Consider the following 26,055-nt stretch of genomic DNA (forward strand, 5'->3'; position numbering starts at 1 on the left):
ATGCGACGAGGGGCAAGTGCCACGACAAGTGAAAAGGAATAGAAAACAATCAGGATGCCAACGCGGCCACATTGAGTTGAGTGTTATGATATTTTTGAAAAATATAGAAACATTCATGCTCTTGACTTAGTGGGTTGCCAAGGCTTCACATAGCTGAACTTTTGGACTATTTAAACTTTAAAGATATAAATACTTTTAACTTTTTATATTTGGAACTCCATAAGAATAGATAAAAGTCTCTGAATGTAACCCTCTTATCATGTAATCTTAAATTTTCGTTATCCTAGGTCACTGAACAAAATAATAATAAATCTGTCTGACCAAGGCTAGTTATTTGTACGTTATCTCAACCCCTTTATGGACTTGAAAGTACTATTTAAAGGACTTATGACCAACTAAGTCTAAGCCACGGTGCAGAGAAGTCAAAGTAATGTTGCCTCTGGCGAATCCCCGGCCTTTGTTCTACATATTTGTGGGTGTCGGAAGGCATGTGTCCGCTGGGTGAAGGGTAGAGTGGGTGGAAGCCTGACTAACAGAAAGTCCATGAGCCTCACTCGTTAGCACTAGGACACATGGTCCCAGCCATCTCCTGTTCACGCTTCTGCACCTGCCCCGGGATGTTGGGACATCGGGACATTGGGCAAACACCCAGGAGCCGGATTGTGTTGTCCTGTTACCCTCCCCCAGAAAGGTCAAATCAGGTTTCGCCTGGCAGGTCCTCCATCCGATGTCCCAGTGTGCCCGCGAGCCTTGACGGCTGGCCATACCGGATTCCCCGGATGTGCCAGGTTCCCCTGGTGAGTGCTCGGCAAGGAGAATTGTTTGTGCGGGGCAAACATATAGAGTTGGCAGGTGGCGACGAGTAAGTCCGTTGCCAGGCTATTGTTGCCACGGGAATGCGAACACTCGGAGTACGTCGTGGGTAAACAGCAAGAAAATGCCATAACCCTGTCTCTGGGAATATTTTGAGATGGCTGGTCAGTCAGGAAATTAAAATTTAATAATTCAACTGAAATATTTCATATAAATAAATTTAATTTGGTGTATCTATAAGTATTTGTGATGTATAGTTCAGATTCCAACACAAATTGGTAAGAAATTGAGTTCTCTCAGTGTCCTTAAATATTCTGCTCCATTCTGTTTGCTCTCTGGTCGATGAAGGTGTGGAGGTGCTGGGAATCCAAATATAAATGGGTTTGGCCTGCTTGGAGAATGCCCCTTTGGACGCCCCTTTGTTGCACGGTGCAGTTCATACAGGAAGCACAAATATGGAGTAATGGGAATAATTAATATTAGCTTTCATACAGTTCTTGCCAGTTCCTGGAAAAATCATTAAGTCTGCTTTTCATATTTTTCATACCGAAATAAATTTCAATGAAATTCCAGGAAAAATAATGGGTTGAAAATTAACAACATATTACAAGCCCCACATTTTTTAATTTAATAAATGCATTGTTTGCTTTTAGAACTCCCTTCTGCTGGCATAATTTCAAGTTAGAGCAAAACTAGTTGGAAACACAGCTTCGGGGAAGTAGGGAGAATCCAGGAAATATAGTAATCTCGCTCTCGAAATAATACAATACAATAAAAATCACATTTCTAAACCGTATGTGGGTCGAGAAAGTGTAGCTTTTGTTGGGAATAGAGAATGAAAATTGCAAAAATTGAAAAAGTTTCGGTTCGTGGTATGCCACTGGGAAGCACAATATTTTTATTACGTGAAAAAATGTTGGCGCATCGCTTTTATTCTTTGCCAAATCCTGCACCAAGGCAACTTTTCCTACAACTATTCAATAGTTTTTCCAGTTTAATTCGACTCAGCTCATAAAGTTTCGAAAAAAAGTGCTTACAACTCACAAAAAAGTTGCCCGAAAGAAGAAATTTTAATTAATTAAAGTGCTTCTTAAGCCATTGTGTTGACCACGAAAAACTGCATTGAAAAATGCAGAAAATCTCTAAGGTATTCGCCTGAAAATATTTCCCAGTCTTTTGTTTCCTCACTTAACCCGCAATCCCGCCACCCCAGCACCCCTCTTACTCTGCCCACTTTCCACGGCTTTTCACCGCGTCAAAGTGAATGGCGAATGAGCATCTGCAGTCGTTTCGGTTTAAAGTCCCCGAAAATTGTGGCATTTTAAGGACTCTCGTAATGTGTGCACATAAAAAGAAGGTCCCGCATGCACACATGGACATGCCTTGCATCTCTCTCTCTCTCCTTACATTCAAGGATATTCGCAGCACCTCCCAACGCCCAGCTCGCATTCTTCAGTTAAGTTTTTCCCAGGCAGCAGTCTCTGGCTCTACGTTTTTATTTCCCTGGTTCAATATGGAAATCTTCCTCCAACCGCACACATTCCCCCACTCCCTCCTTGGTCCTGTCTCTGACATCCTCACATATTTATTTGCTACTTACGAGATATTACTTTTCCTTATTTCCCTCCTATGGCTAGATAAATTTTCTTTCATAAAGATGACTGCAAAATCTGCGCGCAAGATATTCCTGTTGCATACCAAAATGTTTGAGACCTTGTCGGGACTGAAGTTTTTGTGCGAGGTTAACCGAGGTGAGGCTGTGGGATGCGGTCACCCTTCGGACCAGGATATCTGAGTCTCTGTAGGTGACGAAACTGTGTGAAATATAAACAAAGTTGCTGCGAAAAGTATGTGACAAATGGCAGGAAACTTTGCGAGAAGGATAAATACGAAGCGGGGAATTAATTCAGTTGAGAGTTAGCAGGAAGGATACTACACATGTGTGGGTTATGTGCGGGTATTCACCAGATATACTCGAATCTAGGGCAGCTTAATTTTGATTTTGTAACCCAAGAAACTAAAATTTACAGAGTAAATTTGTTTTTTCCTGTTAGAAAAGACTTAAATTTAACTTTTGGCTGGACAAAAAAACAGCTGCTGACCAATAAAATCCTAACTTATGGTCCCAGGGCAACCAGAAAATGTTGTCGCATCTTCTTAAGTTAATCGGCTTTGGCCCAAATATATATAAATTCCTTTTTTTCCCATTTCGCTAAAGAAAATCCCCTTTTTTTCCCCCGAAACGTTTACCAACTGCATATGAGGTTTGGGGCAGCGGAAAAGAGGGACTGGGAAAAATCAGCTTTGGCATTTTACAGGCAATTGGAAACTTTCAATATAAATGCTTCTGTGTGCCTTTGATTGCGGTAACTGGGAAATGGCAATGCCAATGCGAATGCGAATGAAACTTTCCACGTCCGGAGGGACCCAGACCGGACGGATGGGGCCATCAACGAGCCACAAGGGAATCGAGAAGCTTCTCCTTCCTTCAGACACATTGAAACACATTTAATGCCCATGGATACTGCCTGTCGTCGGTCAAATGACTCGATTGAATATTCATGCACAACAGAGGGCGGGGATGAGGGTCGGGTCTTTCAGTACAAACGTTTAACCACGCTCCCCGGGGGCAGATTTGCTAATTTACTTGCAATTATGATAAGGCCTTTTGCGCTTGACAGTAACTGGACAGGGATTTAACTGGATTTGCCAAATTGTTATTTAATTAGGGCCCTGCTGGCATGTATTTACATTCAGGCTTTATGTTGTCCGACAGAGACGGCAGCAGCTGCATTTCCGTTTCGCTTTCCTTTCGTCCTGGCGAAACTTGAGCGCAAAATTGCAGCCTACTTAGGCGGGCTCGCTCGCCTTGAGTGCGTGTCGTGAATGGGAAAAGTTTCCCTTTCATCTGCAGGCTACAGTCCTGATTGCGCATCCTTGAAAGCCCCAGCAGTGGCAGTGGCGGCAGTTGTGGCGTATTCATCAAGTGACGACAGTTTTAAGCAGACAGTAATTATTTTAATTGCAACTGGGGACAGATGTGTGGGAATTCGTATGGCATGTCAAAGCTAATTAGCCGGATTAAAACTTATTGAGGGGAAATTTGCCACATTGAATAATTCAACTGATTCCGGGGGCAGGCCTTTAAGCGAAGATAAGTTCCCATAAATCATGCAGCAAAGGACGCAAATAAACAAGGATTTTAAATAAAGTTTTGATTGATGGGCTCAAGGATGAGCGCTGGCTCAGAATTACTTGCCAGCACGCGCGCACACAGCGGAGGCTTCCCCTTTGGTATATGGATACAGGATAGCAACCAGACGTTGCCTTGGCACACTGCGGCAAAGTTTTATCAATAAAAACTCCTTGCAACATTCAACTTTTGCCACCATTGCAACTATGGCATGTAGCCGCCTGCAATGGCACGACTTTTGCCTCGACTGGCTGTCATGTTGTCGTCTTCTGGCATCAAATGTTTTCCATTCGCATTAAAAGTGAAATTCAATGTACAATTTCATCTGCACATTTTCCACATATTCCACACCCGATGGGCGATGACAATGCCCCCCCAAATCCGACGCTTGTGTGTGCAAGCGATATCTCATTTTTGAATAGTTTCCCAATCGCTTTTCGCGACCTTGATGGGGCGTACAAATGGGAGACCTTCACATTCGATACAGGCACTGGAATTCGCACAGCAATTTGGAATTCTTGTAATTCTCGTAATTCTCGTAATTCGATTAAGATATGCAAATGTTATTGAGTAGAAAACATGACTGGCAGGCAGCGTTTCAATCTCTTCAGGGGAAAGTATTCAGGTTAATTATACTGCTCGATTAATTATCCGTAGCTTGTCTGCATAATAAATGGCCTTGCCCATTAATCCACGATGTTTGTATGGCGACCGCCTTGAGCCACAATTAATAGCTGGGGACAATCGGACATTATGATTGTCATATGTCACTGGCAGATCATTAATTCCGATTCGACATTGCCGATAGGAAATCTGGAGTTTCTTTTGTTTGCCAACGCACACGCAGAAGCCCCCATGTTGGCGTTGTCCGTGGCAACTGAATAAAAAAGAGATTAGACCCTTTCGAGGGGACAAAAAAAAAAACTGCAATGGGATTGATTGAAATGCAATCGCGTATACGACACGTGGAGCGACATTGCTGGGGCGTTCTGTTGTCAGACGTTGTTATTGCGCTTGTGGTTCAGTGTCAGAACAAACAGAAAAGAGGGGGACACAATCGATAAAAAACACACACATAGGCAGGGGTGTAGGTTCAAGAGGGGCTTAAGGACCTGCATTTCGATTAAACATCAATCTGGAAGGTCAAAAACTGTCACCAAAGACAGTTAGAATGAAGAATAATCATAAATATTTCATTAAATAAGTCTTGTTATTTAAAATCTTTAATAAATGTATTCCAAATTCCATGTAATTAAATAAGCATTTTAGGCATAGTTTGTATTGATTTTTAATCCTTATCCTATAATTATACTAATCTAGCAATGTAAATACGAAAAACTACAATTATATTATTGTGGCAGGACCTCTCTTACCCTCTCAAAACCTATAAGCCACACCCATTCATTCAGTCAAAGCACCAAAGGTTGTCAAAGAACTGAGTAAACTACAGGTGCAAAGTAATGGCAGTGGGAAGAGGGTCTCGGGAAAGGGCTGGCCCATGGCCTATGAGGAGCCTTTAACGATAACCCAGCTAATCCAACCTGAACGCTGACATGCCTGACTGGCGGCGCACTGAGCGGATGGATGAATGGCTGAATGGATGAATGAGTGACGAGGACATTTCCTAGCTGGCTGCCAACAGAAAATGCCAGTGGTACGAGTTCCCATTTCATTGACCGTTCGAGGCACTCCTCCTCACTCTTCCCAAACTCACATGTGGAACCTTCGATTTTTCCAACATGACAGACCGCGTTCCAATTTCAATGAATCGAAGGGCGAGGAGCGTTGTTTAACTTTGTGCCTTCCTCTTGGGGTTCGTGTAATTAAGGTGGAAGTTGAGGACGCGCCTTGACCACTTTTCCTCGGTTCCTGGAAGGACTACGCACACAAACTCATACCTATTTAATGTTTAACTTGAGTCAGTTGAGAGGTCCTTGGCAATGGTTTTCCCTTCATAGAAATTGACTTTTCATTGATGGTTTTTAGCTTTTTTCACTCGACTTGTTTTAGTTGTATAACTTGATTGTCCTTAATTTAAAGCCAGAGATTTTGTTAAATATAATCTGACAGAAAAGTTGTAATCTAGAGTAAAGTCTTTATTCCCAGAAAAAAAAAAAATAAAGTCAAGACGCTGTAACACATTTCTCATATTATTCTAGACACGTTCTGTCAAAAGCTTTTGAATTTAAATGAACTGGATTCCCAGGGATTTATTTTGGCTTTGAGATAGTTCTAGCACAACATTCTACAGATTGAACCTAAAACATTTAAGTTAAACATTGAAAACATGGACAAAGTTATCTGAAAATTAATAGAATGAATAGTGAAATACAAGTTAAACAACTTTAATATTAATTCGTTTACTTTGTAAACAATTCTCAGCTGTATTATTTAAACTATTTTATAGTATTTATTGCTTTATCAACATAAATAAACTAGATTAAGTTTAAAAACTTCAACTCTTAAAGCTGTATATAAAATAGTTTGTATTTATACTATTTCCCATCGGCAGCAACCATCTGTAGTATCTGTTTTAATTGGTGTTGGTCCAAGTCAAACATCGCGATTTCTCGTTTGTCGAAATTGAAGCCCCCCAACGTGCGTCTTAATGGAGGCGATAAAACAAACCTCTACCACTAATTAGGCCAGGGAATATAGATTCGGCTGCGGGGTGGCATTTGTGGTGGCATTTAAGGTGGACGCGACGGAGCGCAGCGGGGCGGGGAAAGAGTTGGCGCAGCCGACACAAAGTTTTCGCTCTCAGCCGCTTTAAGGTTAACCGCAATTAGCTGGCAGCTACCAGCGGGAGAGGGGTGTATCCTTGGGGACGGGGACAAGGACCGAGTCCAGGCAAACAATCAAAATCAGAAGCTGGCCGCAAATGAGAAACGGGTAGCGCACGGGGCGAGCCGCAAGCCGTGAAGGGAGCATGCGTAGATGGGAAGAGGTGGTAAAAATGAGTTGATGGAAGCGCCACAGGCACTCTGCCGCCGGGAAAGTTGGAAAGTGGTGGACAGTGGGTGGCGGCAGGAGCTCAAGCACTTGAGGCGAGTTAATTGTTGCATACTTCGAGGGGCAATCAAAAGTTACTGACCGGAAAGCCCACCAACACTCCATAAATGTGCACGTCGGCGGATTTCTTTTTGTCTGAAATTATAAAAATTGTACAGCATTTTTACAGCTCTCAGCTCGAGGGAAACCCATTACGGGTGTCGACACAAATCTCAGAATCTCTCCGGGGAGAGCCGACAAAAGTGACGCTAAAAGTGTAATTAAGGGGAGCTTAAAGCCAAATGCAGCGGATGAGCCGCCACTGGAACAGCCGGACAGCCGCAACAGAGACCCACAGCGGAAAGAGCTAGTCGTGTCCTGCCGTCACTCAATGATTTTCCTCTTTTATGTTTTCTGTTTTTATTTCCATTCACAACTGGCATGGTTTTATTTTAAATGCCTGCCAACAGCGCCGAAAAGTCGAGAGCAATAAATGTTTTATGGATGCCTTGATGACTCGATTTGGAAAAATAAACAATGTTCGGAACGTCCAACTGACTGCTCACTAAAGGCAAACGAATATTCATCACATTTTTCACAGCGCAAATGAGTTTATCACGGCTTTGTCGTCACTCGGACAGTAATTATATTGGATTTACAAACTTCTATGTGTTTTTAATCAATAAATAACGCTATTTTTCAGAATATATTTTCTGTTTATTAAGCGACACCTAAAAAAACTACATTAATCCAAAACTTGACAGGGAAAACAGACACCATAAAGAGGAATTTAATTACCTAAATGAAAGCTCTATTTTTTTTATAATTTTACACGCTGCTTTTAATTAAATTCCTAATGAGGGACAGTCCTGTGTCTGCTGCGGGGCAACGGGGCGTATGATGAACTTGAATTAATTAGCTTACAACTCCTGGCAGTTCTGACTGTCCATTTCCACGGAGAAGTGCCTAAGCAAAGACACTGGCCACTCCGAGGGCTGTTTAGCGAGTTCGTGGGACAGAATCCCCTTTGGCCAGGTGAGAACGCCTGCACTTGGCAATTAATTTGCAAAATAAACGTAAATCAAATTGAATAAATACAGTTATTTGCTTATGACAGCTACAAACACACACAACCACACAGGGGGGAATACTTTCCCTTGAGGCTGCCCCAGGAAGCCGGATGAGAATTGGAAACTGCCATAAATATTGCAAAAGTCATCACAACAGAAGCAAACAGAACACAGAGCCGGCTGCAGAGTAATTGGATTTGCTTCTTTCTGGTCGCCGCCGCCTTTAAATGCCCGATTTAAATGCAAATTGAAGTGGATGGATGGATGCCAGCCTCTTCCAGCCGGGCTCAATTGGGCTTGCAACAGTTTCTTATGCAGCCATTCACGACTTGAAGTCACTTGAAAAAGTCTTAATCTCCGGCCAGACGACGCAGGAGGCGAGTGTCATAAATCTGACGAGTCGTGCAAGATGGCAACAAGGAATAATCTGACTATTAAGGTCCATTCGGACATTTTCATTTCGTGCAAGAAAATGGCGAGAGAAAGCGCCCAGGAGCAGGACCAGGACACTCAGTGAAAATGTGAAAAATCTCAGTTGAGTGAATGGCAAATGGGAGGGACACCACCATCCATTCGCCTCCCCTCGGTCTGTTGTCCTTCAAGCTGCTGTCAGGAAAAGCAAAGACTGAGGAGACACTCGAAAAGGACGAAGGAAAGTATGATTTTGTAATAAAGCAAAGTAAGCTAGCGCCAGGGGACCGAGGACAGCGACTTCCCTTCCTTCCTGACATTGCGATATTAAATAAGCCATTTTGTATTAACGCTTCCTTTGCTTTATTTTCAATTCGAGTGCCTTTATCCTTTATTGGATTTTACCAATCGCTGTGTCATAATTTCCCAATTAACATGCAGGGCTTTATGCAAATGCCCAAAGCCGCATTATTTTCCTACCTCTCAATGCATTTTAATTGGTTTCTGCCGATATCTGGTCCAATTAGTTTCCAATTGAATGGTAAAAGTGCAAATAAACGCCCCGCTGTGGCCATCAAACGGAATTCACATTAATATCTGATCAGGCGGGCGCATAAACAATTCAGGCAGTGCGACACATAAATTACTTGGCAACAGCAGCATTTGGCCCTAATTCGGAGCCAAGTTCCTGCCTGAATACAAATGGCGAGGGGCTAACGACTAATGGCATCGCCGGGACACCAGAAAGTGAAAGCTGAACGAAGTGCTGTCCGCTTTGGAAAAGGATAAAGGATAAACCACAGGCCACCCGCCCGACCACTTAATCAGTGACGTGAGCTCTGCAAACTGTCAGCTGCAGCTTCCGCCGCTGCAGCCACAGCAAACCACACGTGTGACAGTCGACCACAAAACACAACCGATGTGCAAAAGGCGATTAAAGACATTTTTACTTTATTGGTTGTTTTCCCTACACAGGCAGAAATTACTTTCAATTCAGGAGAGCAATTTCTGATGCTTTAAAAAAGATTTGAAAAGTTTTTTTTTATATAAGAAGGTGTTCTGTTGAATTATATTAACTGGAGACTTTGTGACTTATAGTTTAAATTTTAAAAAAATATTTAAAATTACTTCTTTATCATAACTTATTTATCATTAAATTACTTTTTTATTTTTTCTCCATCTATATATCCATTTCTGTAAGTTCAGTGATTGTAACCGAATTGCTTAAATTTAAAATATTTGCATGAAACTATGCCAACATTAATTTAGCCAACTGTGACACATTTAAGCCACTTAAAAACCTCCGCCGCTACAAGTTTGCCAATTAAATCAGATTTATTCATATTTGTAATGAAAACAAATTGTTTAGCCTGTGGGAAATATTCGCTAAATTCCACAAACAGTAGAACGTTGCGAAAAGTGAGCCAAAAGTTTGCCACTCTCTCGTTCGTCACACCACCGCCACTCCCAGGGATGTAATTAATTTGCAACATGCAGTCAGCTCGTGGTCCTGCTCCTGCTTCAGCTTCAGCTTCTACTCATGGTCCTGCTCCTGGTCCTTGCTGCTCCTTGCATATGCAAAACTTTTCGCTGGTGTGGCTGACGGTGCCGCAGGAACTTTGTGTCTGATAAATTGAATCGAGTTGCCGGCTTTGACTAAGGCTATGGCTATGGTAGCAGTCAAATTGCAATTAATGGAATTCGCAATTGAAATGAATTTGAACAGGAGATCGTTATAAAAGATACATTTCTGATTATTACAAAGAAAAAACTAGATACAATAATGTTTAATGGAATGCACTTGTAGTGAGAATATATGGTTTAGTTTAGATTATAAAGCTCTTGGTTTGAAAAATGTACAAGACAATTTAAGTGCTATTAATAATAAGCCTTTTAAATATTCTCTTGCAAAAAGTTTTCCCTTCTTTAAAGCTTTCTTTCTGACCTAATAACCTGCCTTTGAGTGCCGCTTTTCACGCAAAGTTTCCAGTGCAGAATGTTAAATGAAATTAGAGTCTGGCACTTGGTCACTAAGCTGCTAAACTGCCAACTGCCAATTGCAGTTTCAGTCAAATAAAAATGGCAGCATCACAAAACGAAATGAGAGCTGCTGAAAAGGCACACGGCTATGAAAAGCTTTTATCCAGCAATTTATTGCCAGCTATTAGTACATGTGTCCGAATTTGTGTGCTGCCATTGGAAATGAATTGCTTTTTAGGTAACCCGAGTATTAGAGCAGGTCTCCGTTTTTCTTCTAGGGGCGTTTCAATACTCGGTTTCATCTCCACCCCCGCCGGCCTGTTGCTCTTCTATATATATTCTGCTCAAATCGTCCTGGATTAGGGGGCGCTTAGGTGCGAACAATTCGCAAAGAGCTTGCCATGAATTATAAAAACCTGGCTGGGTGTTTCGGCCTTGGCGGGGCTGAATAAGTGAATTCACATCGCATTTTTCGCCGTCTACTGCACCTGAATTTAAAGGTGAGCCAGGGGATTTACCTCGAAAATTGTTCATCAAATAGTTGCGGGAAAACGGCATGAAATTCCTCAATGAATAGTTGGGGGAAAAAAGTTCGACTCGTGGCGGGTATTTTATTTCGCTCGAAAAGCTTTCAACAAAGCACTCAATCAGTTCCTAATGACGGGCCTAAATGCGCATCTAATACCCTGCCTCATCCCATCTAGCCGCTGCTCATATTAAATATTGAAGGCTCTGTCGACTTTGATGGCCTGACATTCGAGAAGTTTGTTGAATTTTCGATTCGATTCGATTCAACGCCCTTCCAGTCGGTTTTTCCGATGGGTCAAGAACCTCGGACTGAAAGCAACAGAGCCCAAATTACAGGCTTGGAACAAAAGGAAAAAGCCGTAAAGTCAAGTGACGGCGCACAAAGCCAATGAGGTGGACCTTAATTGTAAGTGGATTTTAAGGAAAACAAGCTTAGCCTTTTAAGAAGTTGCTTGATATTCGTTCTTTAACAGAATATATGTATGTATTATATTTTAGAGGCCCTCAGAAGTCGCTGTTGAAGAGGACCAAGTATTTAAGTCCTCAAATTCCCAGTCACTTCCTTATTTTATTATATTGTATTTTGAACATATTCAGAAGGGATCGCCAATAAGAATTGTAAGTAAAATACAAATTTGTAGATATCTTTTTAAGTTATTTTAAATCCCAGTAGCTATCCTCCTTAAGGCCCACCCTAATCTACATGCACATTTAGAAAGTGAAGGCGGTGCGTCATATCCGCTTCGGGTTGCCATATTTATTGGCTCTCGTGTGAGGGAAAGTGCGAGGAAAGAAAGTTTTTGGGGAAATATAACATTATGCTCACACTTGGGAGGGGGCCAAAGCAATTGAGTGACTTATTACTTCGCATTATCCTGTGGCTTAGCCCCGAAAACTTGACGCTGACTGCCATCGATTTTGTGGCCTCCTCGCTTAACGCTACTCCATGGGCGACGGTAAACATGAAAACAATACTAAATACTCGTTTTGTTCATATTTCTCTAGTTGTCTGTCTATGTCCCAAGTATCCTGGATGTGTGTGTGACAGTTGCCCGTAGTTACGCAGGACCCAAACAACAACATTCAGTCCTGTTGGTGCGGGGGAGTCCAGGCCGAAGTCTTCATTAATCCTTTGTGTATATTTAGCGACCGCTTTATGAGTTGACGGCCATATATCTTCCTGTTGATTTATGCCAAGTGCAAATTGGCTCCAGCGTTCCTTTTCACTTTGTGACCCCCTTTTCCTTTTTTTATGGCCGAAATAAATTTGGGTTTATTTTAACTCGAGGAAATTACCCCAGCGTTTGTCCAGAGAGATGAATGGTGAATGCAATCCTTGCCAGGGTTTTTATGCTTCGGCATGACTGGGCATTTGCTAGAAAATTAATGTGCATATTTTCTACCCATATTTGGAGCTTAACTTTAGGAATACCAATCTAATCCCTGGTATTTCTTTAGACCAATTCTGTTTGCTTGACCAAATAAGAGCATTAAATCAATTAAATTTCTATCGATATGAAATCCCCATCGAAACATTTGTTCTGGACAATTGCGTTTGGCTCTAAGTTGTCTTGGAATTATGCTTTCATGCGGTCCTGCCATTAAGGAGCCTCGACGAGCCGTGAAAAGCTTTTGCATGTTTCATAAGCCAGCACGACACGAAATCGAACCAGCTCGAAGGACCTCCAACTAGCCACTTGGCAACCACATCGAAGTGGTTCGATTTGGGCGTAAGATATGGGCAGGATCGCAGACCGTGCCACCAACATAATTAGGGCCAATGACAGGCCCTTCTGGCTGCAGTCAGTGCACAACCCAAGCCAAGCCCCACCACCCGGAAGCCTTCGGCGGTTGGCTTCGATTTATTTGGACCTCGTTGCCGGGCAACAGACGGCCAGGTGGCCACGAGGCATTGGGCACAACAAAGCGATTCGGAAAAGGCGTTGAGGTACTTTGGTGTCGTCGAGATGGTCAGATTTTCGGTTGAAAGGCCGGGAAAAGTGGGTGCTGGACCCTTCCGGCTTATAGGGATTGGTAGGGGTTGCGCAGGTTGCAAAAGAAAAGTTTGGTTTTCTTTTCTCTTTTAACATTTTCACCATTCCTCGCTGGCATTGAAAACAAGAGCGGGAGAATGGCATTGTTGACATGCCCTTGCAAAAATTTAATATTTTTTAGAATACTTTTTCAGACTTTAAAGTTCGATTTTTATGTTCTATGAAATAATGTGCTTTGAATATGTATATATTTTTCTTTAGCCTCTGGTAACACTTAATCTTTCTTTACCAGCTTCAAAGAAGGGACTTCCCAAGATTAGTTAGCTCTTATCTGCCTGAGACCCTTATAAGCTGGAGAAAAAGCTTTACTAAGCTCAGTTGGTGTCGGCAGGGCGATCAGACTATAGCACAACTTATCAGCTTCCATAGAAATCAGAAATGTATTATGCAAGTGCCTTTATAGCCCTTGTGGCTATTGCATCGCTGTTCATATCTACGGGAGTATCAGAGACGATAACCTCCGTTCAAGTGCAGCAGGTGAGCTAAAGACCTTGAAGTGATCCGCGCAGGCTATAACTTTACTCTTCTCCTAGGAGTTTAAGGCTTCGGCGGACATACTAGCTTCTGTTGATAAACTTTTGCTCGAGTGAGTATTATAAGGAAGTCCCATCAGTCCGGGATTAATCTCTCTTATCACCTATCAGCTTGGAGGCCCGCCGGCAATCACTGCAGCAGACGAGAGAGGCAATCACACAGGGCGATGAGGGCATCTACCCCACCTCTTGCCTGATTAGAAACAATCACAACTCGAGTGTTATAGTTCAGGTGCCCGGACACCCGGCTTTCGCGGCGCTCTGCGACTCTGAGTTGGCCGGTCAAGGCTGGTTGGTCATTCAGAGGCGACGCGACGGTCTGGTCAACTTCTACCGGGACTGGAGTGATTACAAGGCGGGATTCGGCAGCCTCAACGGAGACTTTTTTATTGGTCTGGAAAAACTGCATTTGCTGACGGCATACCAGCCTTTCGAGCTGTACGTTCATATAGAAAACCAGGGCGGAGTGTCTAAGTTTGCCAAATATGAGGAGTTCTCCATTGGCAACGAGTCGGAAAGCTATCACCTGAAGGTCCTGGGCAGTTACACCGGCACCGCCGGCGACTCGCTAATTTACCACAAGGGCCAGGCCTTCTCCACATTCGATCGGGATAACGATGCCAGCAGGGAAAAACATTGCGCCCAGTACCATTTGGGGGCTTGGTGGTACAAGTCTTGTTTTGAAAGGTATGTTAAATACACATTTTAAAAGTTTATTGAGACCAATTATACTATTCTTATAAAAAAAGAAATTTTGTTCCACAAAATATTTTAAGTGCAGCTCATGCCGTTTTATAAACCGAATTTTTTATTTTGTTGTATACTAAACTTGTATATGCAGAAAGATAATTATATATTCCATATGATTTACAATTACAAATGATCTATTTCTATATATACTTTCTAGCAATCTAAATGCTCAATATTTTGACTTCAAAGATGGAGACGTAACTCTCGTAATCCCCTCGGATCATTCACGGTACATGGACTGGGCCGGATTGGGTTCGATTTCAAATCGTAATCTAAAGTTTGTTCAAATGATGATTCGTCCGAGGTTCGGATGCCTTTAAATTTATATTAATGTCTAAAGAACAGGTGCATCCGAATAAAAAAGAGTAATATTACTCAATAGTTTTCTATTCGAATTATTCAATATTCTTTAATTCGAATAAAGGAGTATTTCTTATTATGAACATATTATAGCTTTTTAAACATAGAAAAGGTGGGTTTAAGGGGATCTTTCACAAACTTAATGATACTTTTTATATTCCCATTTTCAATGTCAATGTTCTTTTTCATAAAACAAAACCTTGAAAAGTTGAGAATTCTATAAAGAGAGTCTAAGAATAATTAATATACGAAAATCATTATTTAAACGGAGTTGTAAATATGATTCTAGATATTTTATATTATCTTCCTTCTGCGAAAATTATATAAAGCTTTAAGTATAGCTATCTTTATAGGTTTGCAGTGTATAGAATTATTTTGCTAAAAATATAAATATTTTTTGTGCACAATTGAGAAACATAATTGAGTCATATGATGTAAAAATAGTTTAAATAAACACCCAACAGTAAGTAGGAAATATATGTACTTCCTTAGACATAATCCCCTACTTTGACCTACTACTTCTGTATTCTAGAAAGTCACTCCTCGTAAATAACTCTTACCTGTTGTTCCATTTTCTGGTTGCGACTGCTAATTGCGGACATGTTGGCGAGTTTTGCTAAAAATTCCAGGGGACAATCTATGTGGCACAGTGATTTCCAATCAACTGCGGACGGGCGTCATTTGGCGGATTTCGGGACGACAGCTGGGGTGCAACGTTGTGAAAGGAATCTTCGACGACGAATGGATGCAGCAAAACAAAACAAAAACCGAAACAAGGGCCGCCGTGCCAAGCAAGAACCCAAAGAATCGGCCAAGTCCAAGGCGCACACCTGGTGGCGGGGTGTAGCGTGCAACTCGTATATATGGTATATATGGTATTCTGCCGATTGTAGCTTGTAGTTTGTGGCTGGCGGCACACGCGACACCAGAAACCCAACGGCAAGGGGTGTTTGTGAGCGACAAGAGAGACTGAAGGGAGCAGCCGGCCACTCGCTCTTCCGGCGCGATCGATTCGAGAGATCGGAGGCACTAAATGTTTGCTTTCTTCACGCTCTTCTTGAGTCACCAGAAGTATAGACACAGCTGTGACAATCTTCGCACAACACTGCCTCTTTTGTGCCCACTGAGTTGGTAGAATATTTGTCAATTGATTGGCTTGGCGCCTCTTTTGTTGGTAAAGGAGCAAAAGCAAAGTAATCCGACGTCCCAACCGAACCGCACGCTGTCAAAACAACAACTGGCGTCCAGGACTCAAAGGACTCTACTCCACCCTAGGGGAACGCCGTGGAATCGAAACAGCAACACGAACGCTAGCCGAAGCGACAATCGAACCCGAGTTGTCCTGTCGTTTGAGAGAGCGAGCACTCTTTGCTCTCCCAACTCAGCGTACCGCCGCTGCCTCCTTGCCTCTTCCACTCCTGTGACGGACGGATGTGCAGCTGCCGAGTGCACTTGGATTTGTATCCTGACGCTGCGTCCTGTTGTCCCTGCCAAAGTCCTTGCCTCTCTCTGGCATGGATTTCACTGGGATTATGAGACGAATTCCCGAACAAAGTATCCAACGCTCGCACATGCATTTGATAATTGCATTCTGTATGGGACACTAACGAAGAGGGACTTAATTGATTAGTGACTTAATTACTTTAAAAATGTTTAATCGATATTTATATATATGTTTCCTACATTTTAAGACATTAAATTTTATCTCAAATTCATTATAAAACCAGGAAAATATATATTTTCTGCAATTACTATTTAACTAAACAGTGACAGGAGTTTCCATACCACAAGGAAAGCTTACATGACTTCTTGACTTACCTATTCCATTCTTAATTCATTTAAAATCCTTTATCAACTGTCATGTTTTATTTAATTAACTTTAGACTTAGCCTACGATGGTGACAAGTAAAATTAAATAACAAATAATAATAAATAATGTGTGTGTGCAGAGGTTTTCGTAAATTCGATGCCATGTCATTTGTGAGGTTCCTTACTGGTTAACATTGTCAGGCAGGCTCTAGAAGAATCTGTGCTTCTTCTTTTTCTTGTTCTCCCCCTCCGCCGGCGGCTGGGGCTCCACGGACACCTGACGTCTGGGCAACAAAGGCGGCGGACTCACATCCGCATCGCGGTTTCCATTGGCTTCCGCTCCGTTAAACGCTGGCGACAGGGGACGCGGTGTTCTCAAGATGGAGGGCAGTGGAGGCACGGGCGAGTGACCATTGGCCTCATGACCATCCTCCTCGATCCTGTCCAGACGCGATCCATGCACCGAGGCCAGCTCGGAGGGAGTCTTCACCTGGGAGCCGCCCTCGTCGCCAAACTCGCTGGCCATGTTCATGCCGATGGTGGCGCCCACCTTGGCGCTGGCCCGCTTGAAATGGTCACTGAGCTTGATCTGCACCACGTTGATGAACATGGAGGTCAGGGCCAGGCCGAAGATTAGGTAGATCATGCTGACCATCAGATAGATGGGGTTGCTGGGCACCAGGTCGCCGAAGCCGATGGTGGACATCGAGATAAACACGTAGTAGAAGGCGTCGAGGGGCTGCCACTCCGACTCCACCATAACGTAGCCGGCGGTGCCCAGCAGGATGTACGATATGAGCAGGAGAGAGGCCACAGACACGGGTAAATTGAACTCATCGTCCACCTCAAAGGTCTCGGGGTACGGAGATGTGGGCGTCTCGGGGTGAGATGTGCCCAGCGAGCGGCCTGCCTCTGCATCCTGCGACTCCTCTTCATTCTCGTCGGACTTGCCGAAGAACATGCTGGGTCGCCGGATGGCCATGTCGTAGACAGTGTTGAACCCTGTCATGGCATCTCGGATCTGCTGTTGCTTCCGTATCCTCCGACAGGAGCGGGTGTAGTAAACGCGCCGCACATACGCCCACAGGAACTTGACGCTGCGCGTGAAGAGCTTTCCCAGATCGGCAAGGACGATCAGGAACATGGGTATGCCGATGATGGCGTATATAACGGTCAGGGAGCGTCCCAGGTTCGTCTTTGGAGTGATGTGACCGTAACCTATGGAAGACAGAATAGAGGAAAATTAAATATTAAATTGAATGATTTAATAACTTAAAACTAACTTAATATTAAAACTATTGGTAATAAGAACAAGATCTTCTCCTTCAAAAAGATTAAGGATAAACCTTCCATCGATGGCTTCTCTATCCCTGTTACCTATGGTGGTGACTACGGTCCAACAGAAGATGAAGCAATTGATAAAGTTCCACGACTTCTGGCCGGGATAACGCCGCAGGCCCAGCTCGGCCAGAGTGTTCAGTTCGTCCTCGAATTTACGCAACTTTTGGCGCGCAAGGGACTTCCAGTCATCCTCTCTGTGACAAAGATACAAACAGGTCACTCGCGGCACCAGCCTTCCGGGTACTTAACCAGCCATACCTCATGTTGTGGCTGACGTCCCACAGGTTGTCGATGAAATCGCGCTTCACCTTGCGCACCTCGCACTTGTAGATGTTCTCCGAGGCTCCTTCCGTGTACCGGAAGAGGAGTCCTCCGAATCCCAGGAGCATGGCCAGGCATATGCAGTGCGAGACACAATGGTTACGCAGCCGACGCATCTCCTCGACCCGTTGTGGGTAGTCCAGCTTGAGGCGCCGCCATTCGTGGCCTGACTCCAGGCGGAAGTGGTAAAGGAATGCCCGCGAGGCAATCTTCTCCGGCAGAGGTTGTGTGGCCAGATCCGTGACATCTTCAGTGGGAAGCTTCTTTTTGCGCCCAAACCAGTTCTTAAGGCGCTCCATAAGGGTTGGCTTGACTTCTAATGCCTTTGGGATTTCGTCTTCTTGTTGTAAGGATACAGTCAGCTCAGCTTCTGGTTCGGGATGCGGTTCAGGATCTTCTAATGACTGAGTGGTACTTTCTACTTTTAGAACTTTCTCTCCCCTCTCCAAGCTGTCCGATCGCTTAGCTTTCAAGGGGCGCTCCAGGCTGGAGCTACGCTTAGCCTCAGTTTTCGGGGACTTCTCCTCCTTCTCCACCAGCCGCAAGCTATGGCTTCGACGCACTCCCTCTGCCGAGAGGCTTTGCGCTGCCAAAGCTGCCTCCGCCTTGGCCGCCCGCTCTGCCGCCTCCATGTACTTCCTCATGAGGTCCGATTGCTGCTCCGCTTCTGTTTCCCGGGGCTTGATGACCTCGCTCCTGGTCTCCCCCACTGCCACGTACTCGTGCTTGCGAAGGATCTCCTCTCGCTGCTCTGGTGTCTTGGAACGACGTTGTGGTCTCACGGGTGACAGAGAGTTGTTCCTGCTCACGGAAACTCTTTCCGGGGGCTTTAGGGGAGCAGAAGGAGGCGGCGGCGGAGCTCCTCGAATTGGAGCAGCCACATAACCCGGCATTGATTTGAGTGGTCGTGCCCGGGGATGGACCTCCTCCGCAGGCTCTGCATCAGAGGAACTAAACTGCGTGGAGGACTCCTCGTAGCCGCTACTTCGATTGCGGCCGCGGACTTTGGGCGCCTCATGCCGCTGCAGGCGCAGGCTGTGGATGAGACGACGGCGTTCCTCCTCGTCCTGCGGCAGCTGAATGCGATCGCTGAGCTTGCGGTAGCTCTGCAGCAGGCGCTTCCGCTCCTCGTTGTCCAGCTGCTGGCGGTGGCGCATCTTGTGCTCCCGCTTCTCGCGCTCGAACAGCCGCTTCTCGGCATCAAAGCGCCGGCGCTCATCCTCGAAGCGCTGCAGGTTCTGCTCCAGCCGGGTGAGGGTGTCGTGAGTCTGGCCCAGACTGACAGTGGGCATTTTCTGCTGCTGTTGGCTGCTGCTGCCTGTGGTCATCTCGCTTTCGCTGGACTCCTCTTTGTGGCGCGGCGATGACAAGCTGCGGTGCTTGATCAGCTGGTGGGCATCCGGACTGCTCAGCCTCTCCGCCTCCCGTGGCTGCGAATGACTGCGCGACGCGGTGGTGGCAAAGCTTTTGTCCCGCTTCCGCAGGATCTTGCTCTCGTGGGCGGACAGAGTGCCTGGCGGTCGGATCTGCATGCGGACCATCTGCGGCGAGGGATCCGGATAGAGGGGGTCGCCTCTGGCCGGACTCAGGTCGCCCTGCATCTGGAAATCGGTGACGGGCGTGGGCTCGCGTTGGCTACGTCCCAGCCGTCGGCGGTGGCGCTGCTGGTGTCTGGCCTCCGCCGCCTGCTCCATGTCCATGTCCAGCCGCTGTCGTGTGCTACTTTCACGATCTATCTTTGTGCTCGCGCTCATGCTCTGGCCGTCTATTTTTAACGGGCCAACGAGGCCTTCATATTCCGCTAATTATGCCTCGGGGTAATTATATCACTTTTGGCTGCAGTGAACCCTGCTGGGGTCTCCCTTAAACCGAGATGCAGTTGCCTCAAGCTTGACGTGTTCTGTACTAAGTGGAATTCGAACTCGAGGTATCCTGTATCACTTGACAGTTGCGGTTACATATACGAAAAAATCTGTATCTGTATCGGATTCTATAGATGTTTTTCGCGAACCGAGAGATTGCTCTTTTTTTGAGTGCTCGCTGACTCGACCACGGCTGGCATCCAACTGCTGAGAGCGAGTGGAAAATTCAAATTTTCATTTTCACTTTTGTTGTCTATATTTTCGTTGCTGCCAAACAGCTGTTCGCTTATAGCCACAAATGTTGGAAAGTATCTGTGGTATGCGATGCATCTACCGATGTGAGGGATTCTCTCTGTGTCTTCTTCTACTTCTGTGTCTTATATATATCTATATCGTCTATATTTTATATATGTCATTAGGTTTGTTATATCTTCACCTCAACGAGTACTTATTTTTATTGTTCTTAATAAGTTTGATTAATAAGTATAGTCCTATTTGGTTTTGCAAAACTAATATTTTGTTTAAAAAGATCATACTGATCCACGTTATTTTCAAAGACTACCAAAAATGCTTGTATTTCCCTTTGAGAATTTCTGTTTAATTTCCCTGCTTTCGTTTCTAATAAATCCAACAATACTAAACTCTATCTATCTTTAATATGCAAGCAGATTCTTAAGATTTATATAGGATTCAGACCACTGTAAAAGCTTTAAAGATCACGAGCAGATCCACACAGCTTAAAATTAAAAACAAAACATAGATGGCGATTTTAGATAGATTTTTGAGAGGTGAAATGAAAGGAAATTAAGCCATTGCAATGACAAGTATTTTTCTATAATTTATTTTTATGAATATCCTAGGGCGTTCTTATATTTATGGCCCTAGTCAAGACATTGCAACCCTTAAAATAATATGAAAACATTCTAGAGAGCCTAACAATTTGACAGACATTTTCCAAAATACAAAGTTATTGATTTATTGGAACATAATTATGAACCATTGGAGAATTGTTTTCAAATTTATGTCATAATTAACATTGAACTATTTCTAGGTTTTTAGCTCAAATATTTTAGATTTGAATTAAAAGAATTTGATTTGAATTGAATTAAAATGATTTTTTTATTGTAAAACAATTCTCAATTTAAAGAATGATTTTAAATTGTAATTCTACCATTTTAAGTAATTATTAATTTATAAAAAAGAAGCTGCTTTGGGAGCCTTAGCAACAAGTACCCACTTGATTTGTATTGATAAAAAGAAAAACTTTTTACAAGTACATATAAATAATATTTAAAATGTGTTTATAGCTAGGATTCTTTTGCCAATTCTTTACTGAAGTTACAAGTTACAGCAGGCAAATTATACAAAATATATAACCAATGACCACCGGAAGTTTGAACCGTACTCAAAAGCTTTATGGAATTATAATTTATCAGATTTATGTAAGCATCATCCGAATTCCCTTGAAATTGTATGAATTCTTTGGGGTTTTGTTTAAAATGCTTAACAATACTGGGTATGGGGGTTTCCTTCCGTTTTCCACCAGCTAGCTGTTCGATTCTTGGATATAATTTGTTTAATTTGCAGCTGTTCGCGCAGCGAAACGAATATTTATTGAAAAAGATTTGTCAAAATGTTATATTTTGTTGGACTTTTCGTATTTTATCATTTTTCCCGGTGACGTCATTGTTGTTATAGACCATTTCGACACTCTGAATTTTCGCATAAATTATAAGCTCTGCTAAAATTTTCATCAGATACTTTACAGTACCCCCTTTCAGCAGCTTTTCTTCTCCCCTCGGAATCGTTGATGACGGATCGTATTCGCTTTTATGGAATTTCGCTGCGATTTTGTGTTTGTTTATTTCCCGCAATTTCATTCAACATTTTGGAATTGCCTTCGCGATTTGTTTTCCATTTGGGCATGCACCATTTTATTAAACTTGTCGGCCGTCGAATGGCTTCACTAAGCGTTGCTATAATAGCGGCAGCAACAGTTTTATGATATTGCTTTTGGCTGGGAATTATGAAGTGCTCTCCGGTTTAATGGTCAGTTCGCCTTAGTGTTTACTTTGGGCATAAATCACTTGAGACTTTCTGCTAGAAATTCAGACAATTGACAATTTATTTCAATCTTTCATAAGGTGTCTCACGGTAAATAGGTTATATTTTCGTGACATTATGGTATCTAAATATAAATGTTTTACCCAAGTGAAGAGTCCCTCTCGATTTCAAATTAACTGCAGTGTTTATAATATGCATCCCTCAGGCGTCTGATGATGATGTTTTGCTTACATCTTGTGCCAATTCTGACATATGAGTGTACTCAAAGCACTCACAATCCGAAATTCGCATTTCTGTGTCCTCTCGTAGAGGGGGCCATAATTTAGATATTTGTGTTAATTGCTTTTGTGTTTCCACACAGTCGCGGGATTACTACTTGTCTGCTGTTTTGGAAACTTGTCAAAAGAGAAACCGAGCGGTCAGAATATATTTACTAGAAATATGCTTTCCACCATCCGAAATATAAAAAAAGAGCCTGCAAAGTAGAGACGACACTAAAGCCGCTAAGCATGTTAATCGAATAAAAAGGGGGCTATCAAGCCATTAGCTAACCGCATCACAAAAATTAAACATAATTTCCACGAAACAAAACCATCATTCAAAATCTTAGCGGTAGATTTGTTCGGGCGAATTAATTTCCATTTTCGTGGCATGTTTATGGGCGTGAAGTCGTTCGCAAATTAAAAGTGAAATTATTGCAAATGTGTGTACCGCCGAGGAGAACATTTTTGGGAAAATTCGAATGAGGTGAAAGGCTGTGCCGTGCTCTGCCGTGTCGAGTTATTTATAAGTCCCCAATTAAGAACAGTGACAGTATTCCAAAGAATTCCGACGCCACTCGAGAGCTCTCTCATAACTGTCTGCACAATAAGAGACGCGATTTTTTATCACGCACAAGCGCCTACGACGAAGATCTCAAAAAAAAAACAACCATAATATTTAAAACTATTTCCATCTTTTGTGTCACATATTTTGTTGGTTTAATAATGAAGAGGAACAGCAAAACATATAAATAGATAGTCTGGCGACCTAAGCAAACATATTTTTCCTGCGTGGGCGTTTTTGCACCCACAACACACTTGGACCCCTTGAAAATGTTGCCCCCAACTCACCTATAGTCGTGTAAATGGTGCAACTGTAGACCATGGCGTTCCAGAAGGACCAAGGATCCGGCTTCTCGGCCAGTCCGTTTCTCAGCAGGGACTCCACCACGGATGGATGATCATTTATGATGCGCAGCACTTGACTGTCGAACTCGGTTTTTGACCACTGGGAAATGTAGGCATAGAAATTAATATTTTTCCATTTTCATAGAGTGCCAGCTTACCCCGCTCAGCTGTGGATCCCTGGTCATCTTGCGCATTTCTTCAAAGAATTGCTTCTGCAAAGCCTGCAGCTCCAGCTTCTCCAACTCTCCCTGTCGCACTGAAAGCGTGAAAATCCTTATTTAGTAAGTATAACTAAGTAACCTTGACCCGAGTGTACTCCTTAACTTTCGCCCAGAGAAAAGGAAAATTGTATGGAGCATTGCCAAGACATTTTCGCGCTTGGTTGCCATAAATCAAAGGAATTTGGCTTTCCAAATTAGAGCCTGCACCAAATGCACTATGTACTATGTAGATCCATTAGGTGGATTTGCATTCTATACCCTCCACCCCCCCCACTCACACTCACTTGCCAATGGAGAAAACCCCATTTCGGCAAGTCTTCTCCTTCCGCCCATTAATCATCTCAAACCTGGTTGTTTATACGACACATTGTTGTTGATTCATTAATGTCTATCTCCGAGATTCGATTGTACCTTCACCTATTCTGTGGACCGACTGATTCAGTCGTCTGCCAAACTGATGGGGCGTGTTTTTACGATTACAATTTGGCTCAGACATTCGGCAGCAGGTGTATTTACCCGAATCACTGCGAAATGTTTACTGTTTTCCAAACAATTGCCGAAGAGCTTGATCAGCAAACAAAGGCGTTTAGTGCAGTCTTCGTCCGGAGACCTAATGAAAGCTTGTAGAGGAAGTCGACTACGTGGACTCGCAAAATGAAACATTTCATCTGCGACTGATAAGCTATTAGCCTGAGTCACCTTCTAAGTTACCCTCAAGACTTTAGAGTCTAAGGTATGTACCTTCTATGGTCTGAAAGAGGAGGGCGCCTCCAACGCTGTAGAGACCCAGAACGAAGAGCAGGAACATGTGCGTGAACCATCGGCGCGACCACTGGCTGAACTTGTTGTACAGGCCGAAGGTGAACTTCTCGCCGAAGCTCATGCCCGACTTGGTGAGATCTAGGAATCCCTCGTAGCCCTTGGTCATAAAGTTGCCGGATCCAAAGGGATTGGCCACTGGTGGCCAGTAAGGACCTTGTGTGCCGTAGTTTGTCTGCGCCGTATAGGGAGGCTGGGCGCTGGGCGGCATGGAGGATTGGCCCATAGCCGAGCCGCTATTCAGATTGTGAATGTTGATCCGCGGCGGTCGGTTGGCCCTTCGCGAGGGTGGCGGTGTGCCGGGTGTTGGCGTGGGGTTTTGACCCTGCGACATGGTATACCGGAATCTTTGAACTGATAATTAAGTAAGGGATATTCACGGTTTTTTCTATGGCTTGGACTTGGTTTGGCTTTAAGAACGATCTTAAAGGGTAGAGTGCTGTCACTGTCACTCAAATCATTGAACACTTTCTCGCCATAATTTCAGTTCCGCGCACTCACTCGCATACGAATTTATTTATATATTTATGTATTATTTTTAAGTTTATAAGTAGAATTGCCGTCGTCGTCGCCGCGTATTTGTTTTTCTCCGCGTATTTTCCCGATGCTGCTGCTGCTAGCCAGCTCTCCTCGCTTCCGACCGCCTCGTTCTTGAATCCAATGCGAACTGAACTGAAGCGAGCATTTTGGCCAACATCGGTGCTGTTGTCGCTGCCGCCTGCTGCTGCTGCTGCTGCTGTCGCTGCCAGTGCCTTTGTATTTGTATCCGCCTCGAATCTCCGCCAGCTGACAATGACGACATCCCCAGTCATGAGCTCACAGATTCCCAACGGCTAACCGAGGAAAGGAAGCACGAACTGATCTCAGCGTGGTAGCTGATTAATTGTTGCTGGGGTTCCGACGTCGCTGCTGTAATTTTGAAAGCGAGTTTTGATTTGGGTAATGCGTAGTTTTTCTGATATCACTAAGTTGACCCGCAAAACCACATACATATCTACATACGTACCATATTTCCTCCGTTTTTTATTTAGACAAATGTTTTCGCATTGGCGTTTAGCTGTGGTCTGACACTAATGAATTTACTTTTTTCCCTAGCATAATTTATCATTATTGAAACTTTTTCTCGCTTTTGGTCGCTTAATATGTAATTTGCATAAATTTCGAGACCAATGTGTGTAGTTCATAGACCCATGAGGGGGCTTAGTCATTCGTGTCCGGTAGTCATTGGCCTTTTCATAGAATAGCGTCTAAGAGTCGTTTCCACTTGTGGTGATATATCTACTTTCTGGGAAGCTCTTATTGAGTTGCCAAAAAATAAGAAATCTTCTTATAAATTATTATGATATATAGCCTATTTTATATAGTAACACCTTCGTATGCATTACATACATACAAATATATCATATTTTTATATTTGCTTAACTTTAAGTCTTTCCTGTTTAGGTCAAGACACACAGTGATGAATTTGTAAAGAAAACGTTGTAAAGTTAGGTTATTAGGGCTTTAAATAGCAATATTAAATATTTGTATAAAGGCACAAAAATAAAATATTTCTGGAAAAGAATCGCTTAGACAAATTAAGGGTATGGTATTTCATTTTGTTATATTTTTGTATTTACTTTTTTTTTATTATACATGTCCCATATCTTAAGAATATATGGTAAAAGTTTCATATAGCTTATAGTAAAATGGACGAATTAATTCAGAACTCCACTTGACGACTTCGAGACACTTCTGTTCTTTTTTATATCGGATGGTTCTATGGT

At 43.3% G+C, this 26,055-nt stretch overlaps 3 protein-coding genes across 4 annotated transcripts in view; 1 reads left to right on the forward strand and 2 right to left on the reverse strand.

Annotated features, from left to right (window-relative positions):
- The window catches only part of ktub (Tub domain-containing protein ktub), a 26,378-nt gene extending 10,263 nt beyond the window's left edge, over positions 1–16,115 (reverse strand). The window contains exon 1 of the mRNA XM_017171856.2: positions 15,244–16,115. Within this exon, the coding sequence (XP_017027345.1) occupies positions 15,244–15,285 (42 nt within the window). The 5' untranslated portion in view covers positions 15,286–16,115. The remainder of the gene's footprint in view (positions 1–15,243) is intronic.
- Positions 13,344–14,766, forward strand: LOC108078189 (angiopoietin-related protein 7-like). Its single transcript, XM_017171857.2, has 4 exons — positions 13,344–13,517; positions 13,574–13,626; positions 13,685–14,260; positions 14,481–14,766. Exons 1-4 carry the CDS (start codon positions 13,419–13,421, stop codon positions 14,641–14,643), a joined length of 891 nt encoding a protein of 296 aa, XP_017027346.1. The 5' UTR covers positions 13,344–13,418; the 3' UTR covers positions 14,644–14,766.
- A 412-nt stretch (positions 16,116–16,527) lies between the features above and the next one.
- On the reverse strand, positions 16,528–25,210 carry LOC108078437 (potassium channel subfamily K member 18). Of its 2 annotated transcripts, XM_017172319.3 has the most exons (4): positions 24,212–25,210; positions 23,408–23,505; positions 23,193–23,349; positions 16,528–17,710 (listed from the first exon to the last, which is right to left on the reverse strand). In XM_017172319.3, exons 1-4 carry the CDS (start codon positions 24,621–24,623, stop codon positions 16,701–16,703), a joined length of 1,677 nt encoding a protein of 558 aa, XP_017027808.1. In that variant the 5' UTR covers positions 24,624–25,210; the 3' UTR covers positions 16,528–16,700. The 2 variants fall into 2 exon arrangements, with proteins under 2 accessions (XP_017027808.1, XP_017027807.1); XM_017172318.2 differs by lacking the exons at positions 23,193–23,349; positions 23,408–23,505; positions 24,212–25,210 and adding exons at positions 17,870–18,027; positions 18,092–20,228.
- Between the last annotated feature and the right edge of the window lie 845 nt (positions 25,211–26,055).

Source organism: Drosophila kikkawai, chromosome 2R, assembly GCF_030179895.1.
Source record: "Drosophila kikkawai strain 14028-0561.14 chromosome 2R, DkikHiC1v2, whole genome shotgun sequence".
In the NCBI taxonomy this organism is placed as follows: Eukaryota; Metazoa; Arthropoda; class Insecta; order Diptera; family Drosophilidae; genus Drosophila; species Drosophila kikkawai.

Bases quoted from the DNA above. Each gene is read 5' to 3' on its own strand.
- LOC108078189 (XM_017171857.2), top strand. From the start codon at position 13,419: ATGTATTATGCAAGTGCCTTTATAGCCCTTGTGGCTATTGCATCGCTG. The intron at 13,518-13,573 runs GTGAGCTAAAGA...CTCTTCTCCTAG, and splicing joins CCTCCGTTCAAGTGCAGCAG to GAGTTTAAGGCTTCGGCGGA. The intron at 13,627-13,684 runs GTGAGTATTATA...ATCACCTATCAG, and splicing joins GTTGATAAACTTTTGCTCGA to CTTGGAGGCCCGCCGGCAAT.
- LOC108078437 (XM_017172318.2), bottom strand. From the start codon at position 19,908: ATGAGCGCGAGCACAAAGATAGATCGTGAAAGTAGCACACGACAGCGG. The intron at 18,028-18,091 runs GTATGGCTGGTT...TCTTTGTCACAG, and splicing joins GACGTCAGCCACAACATGAG to AGAGGATGACTGGAAGTCCC. The intron at 17,711-17,869 runs GTAACAGGGATA...TGTCTTCCATAG, and splicing joins GACCGTAGTCACCACCATAG to GTTACGGTCACATCACTCCA.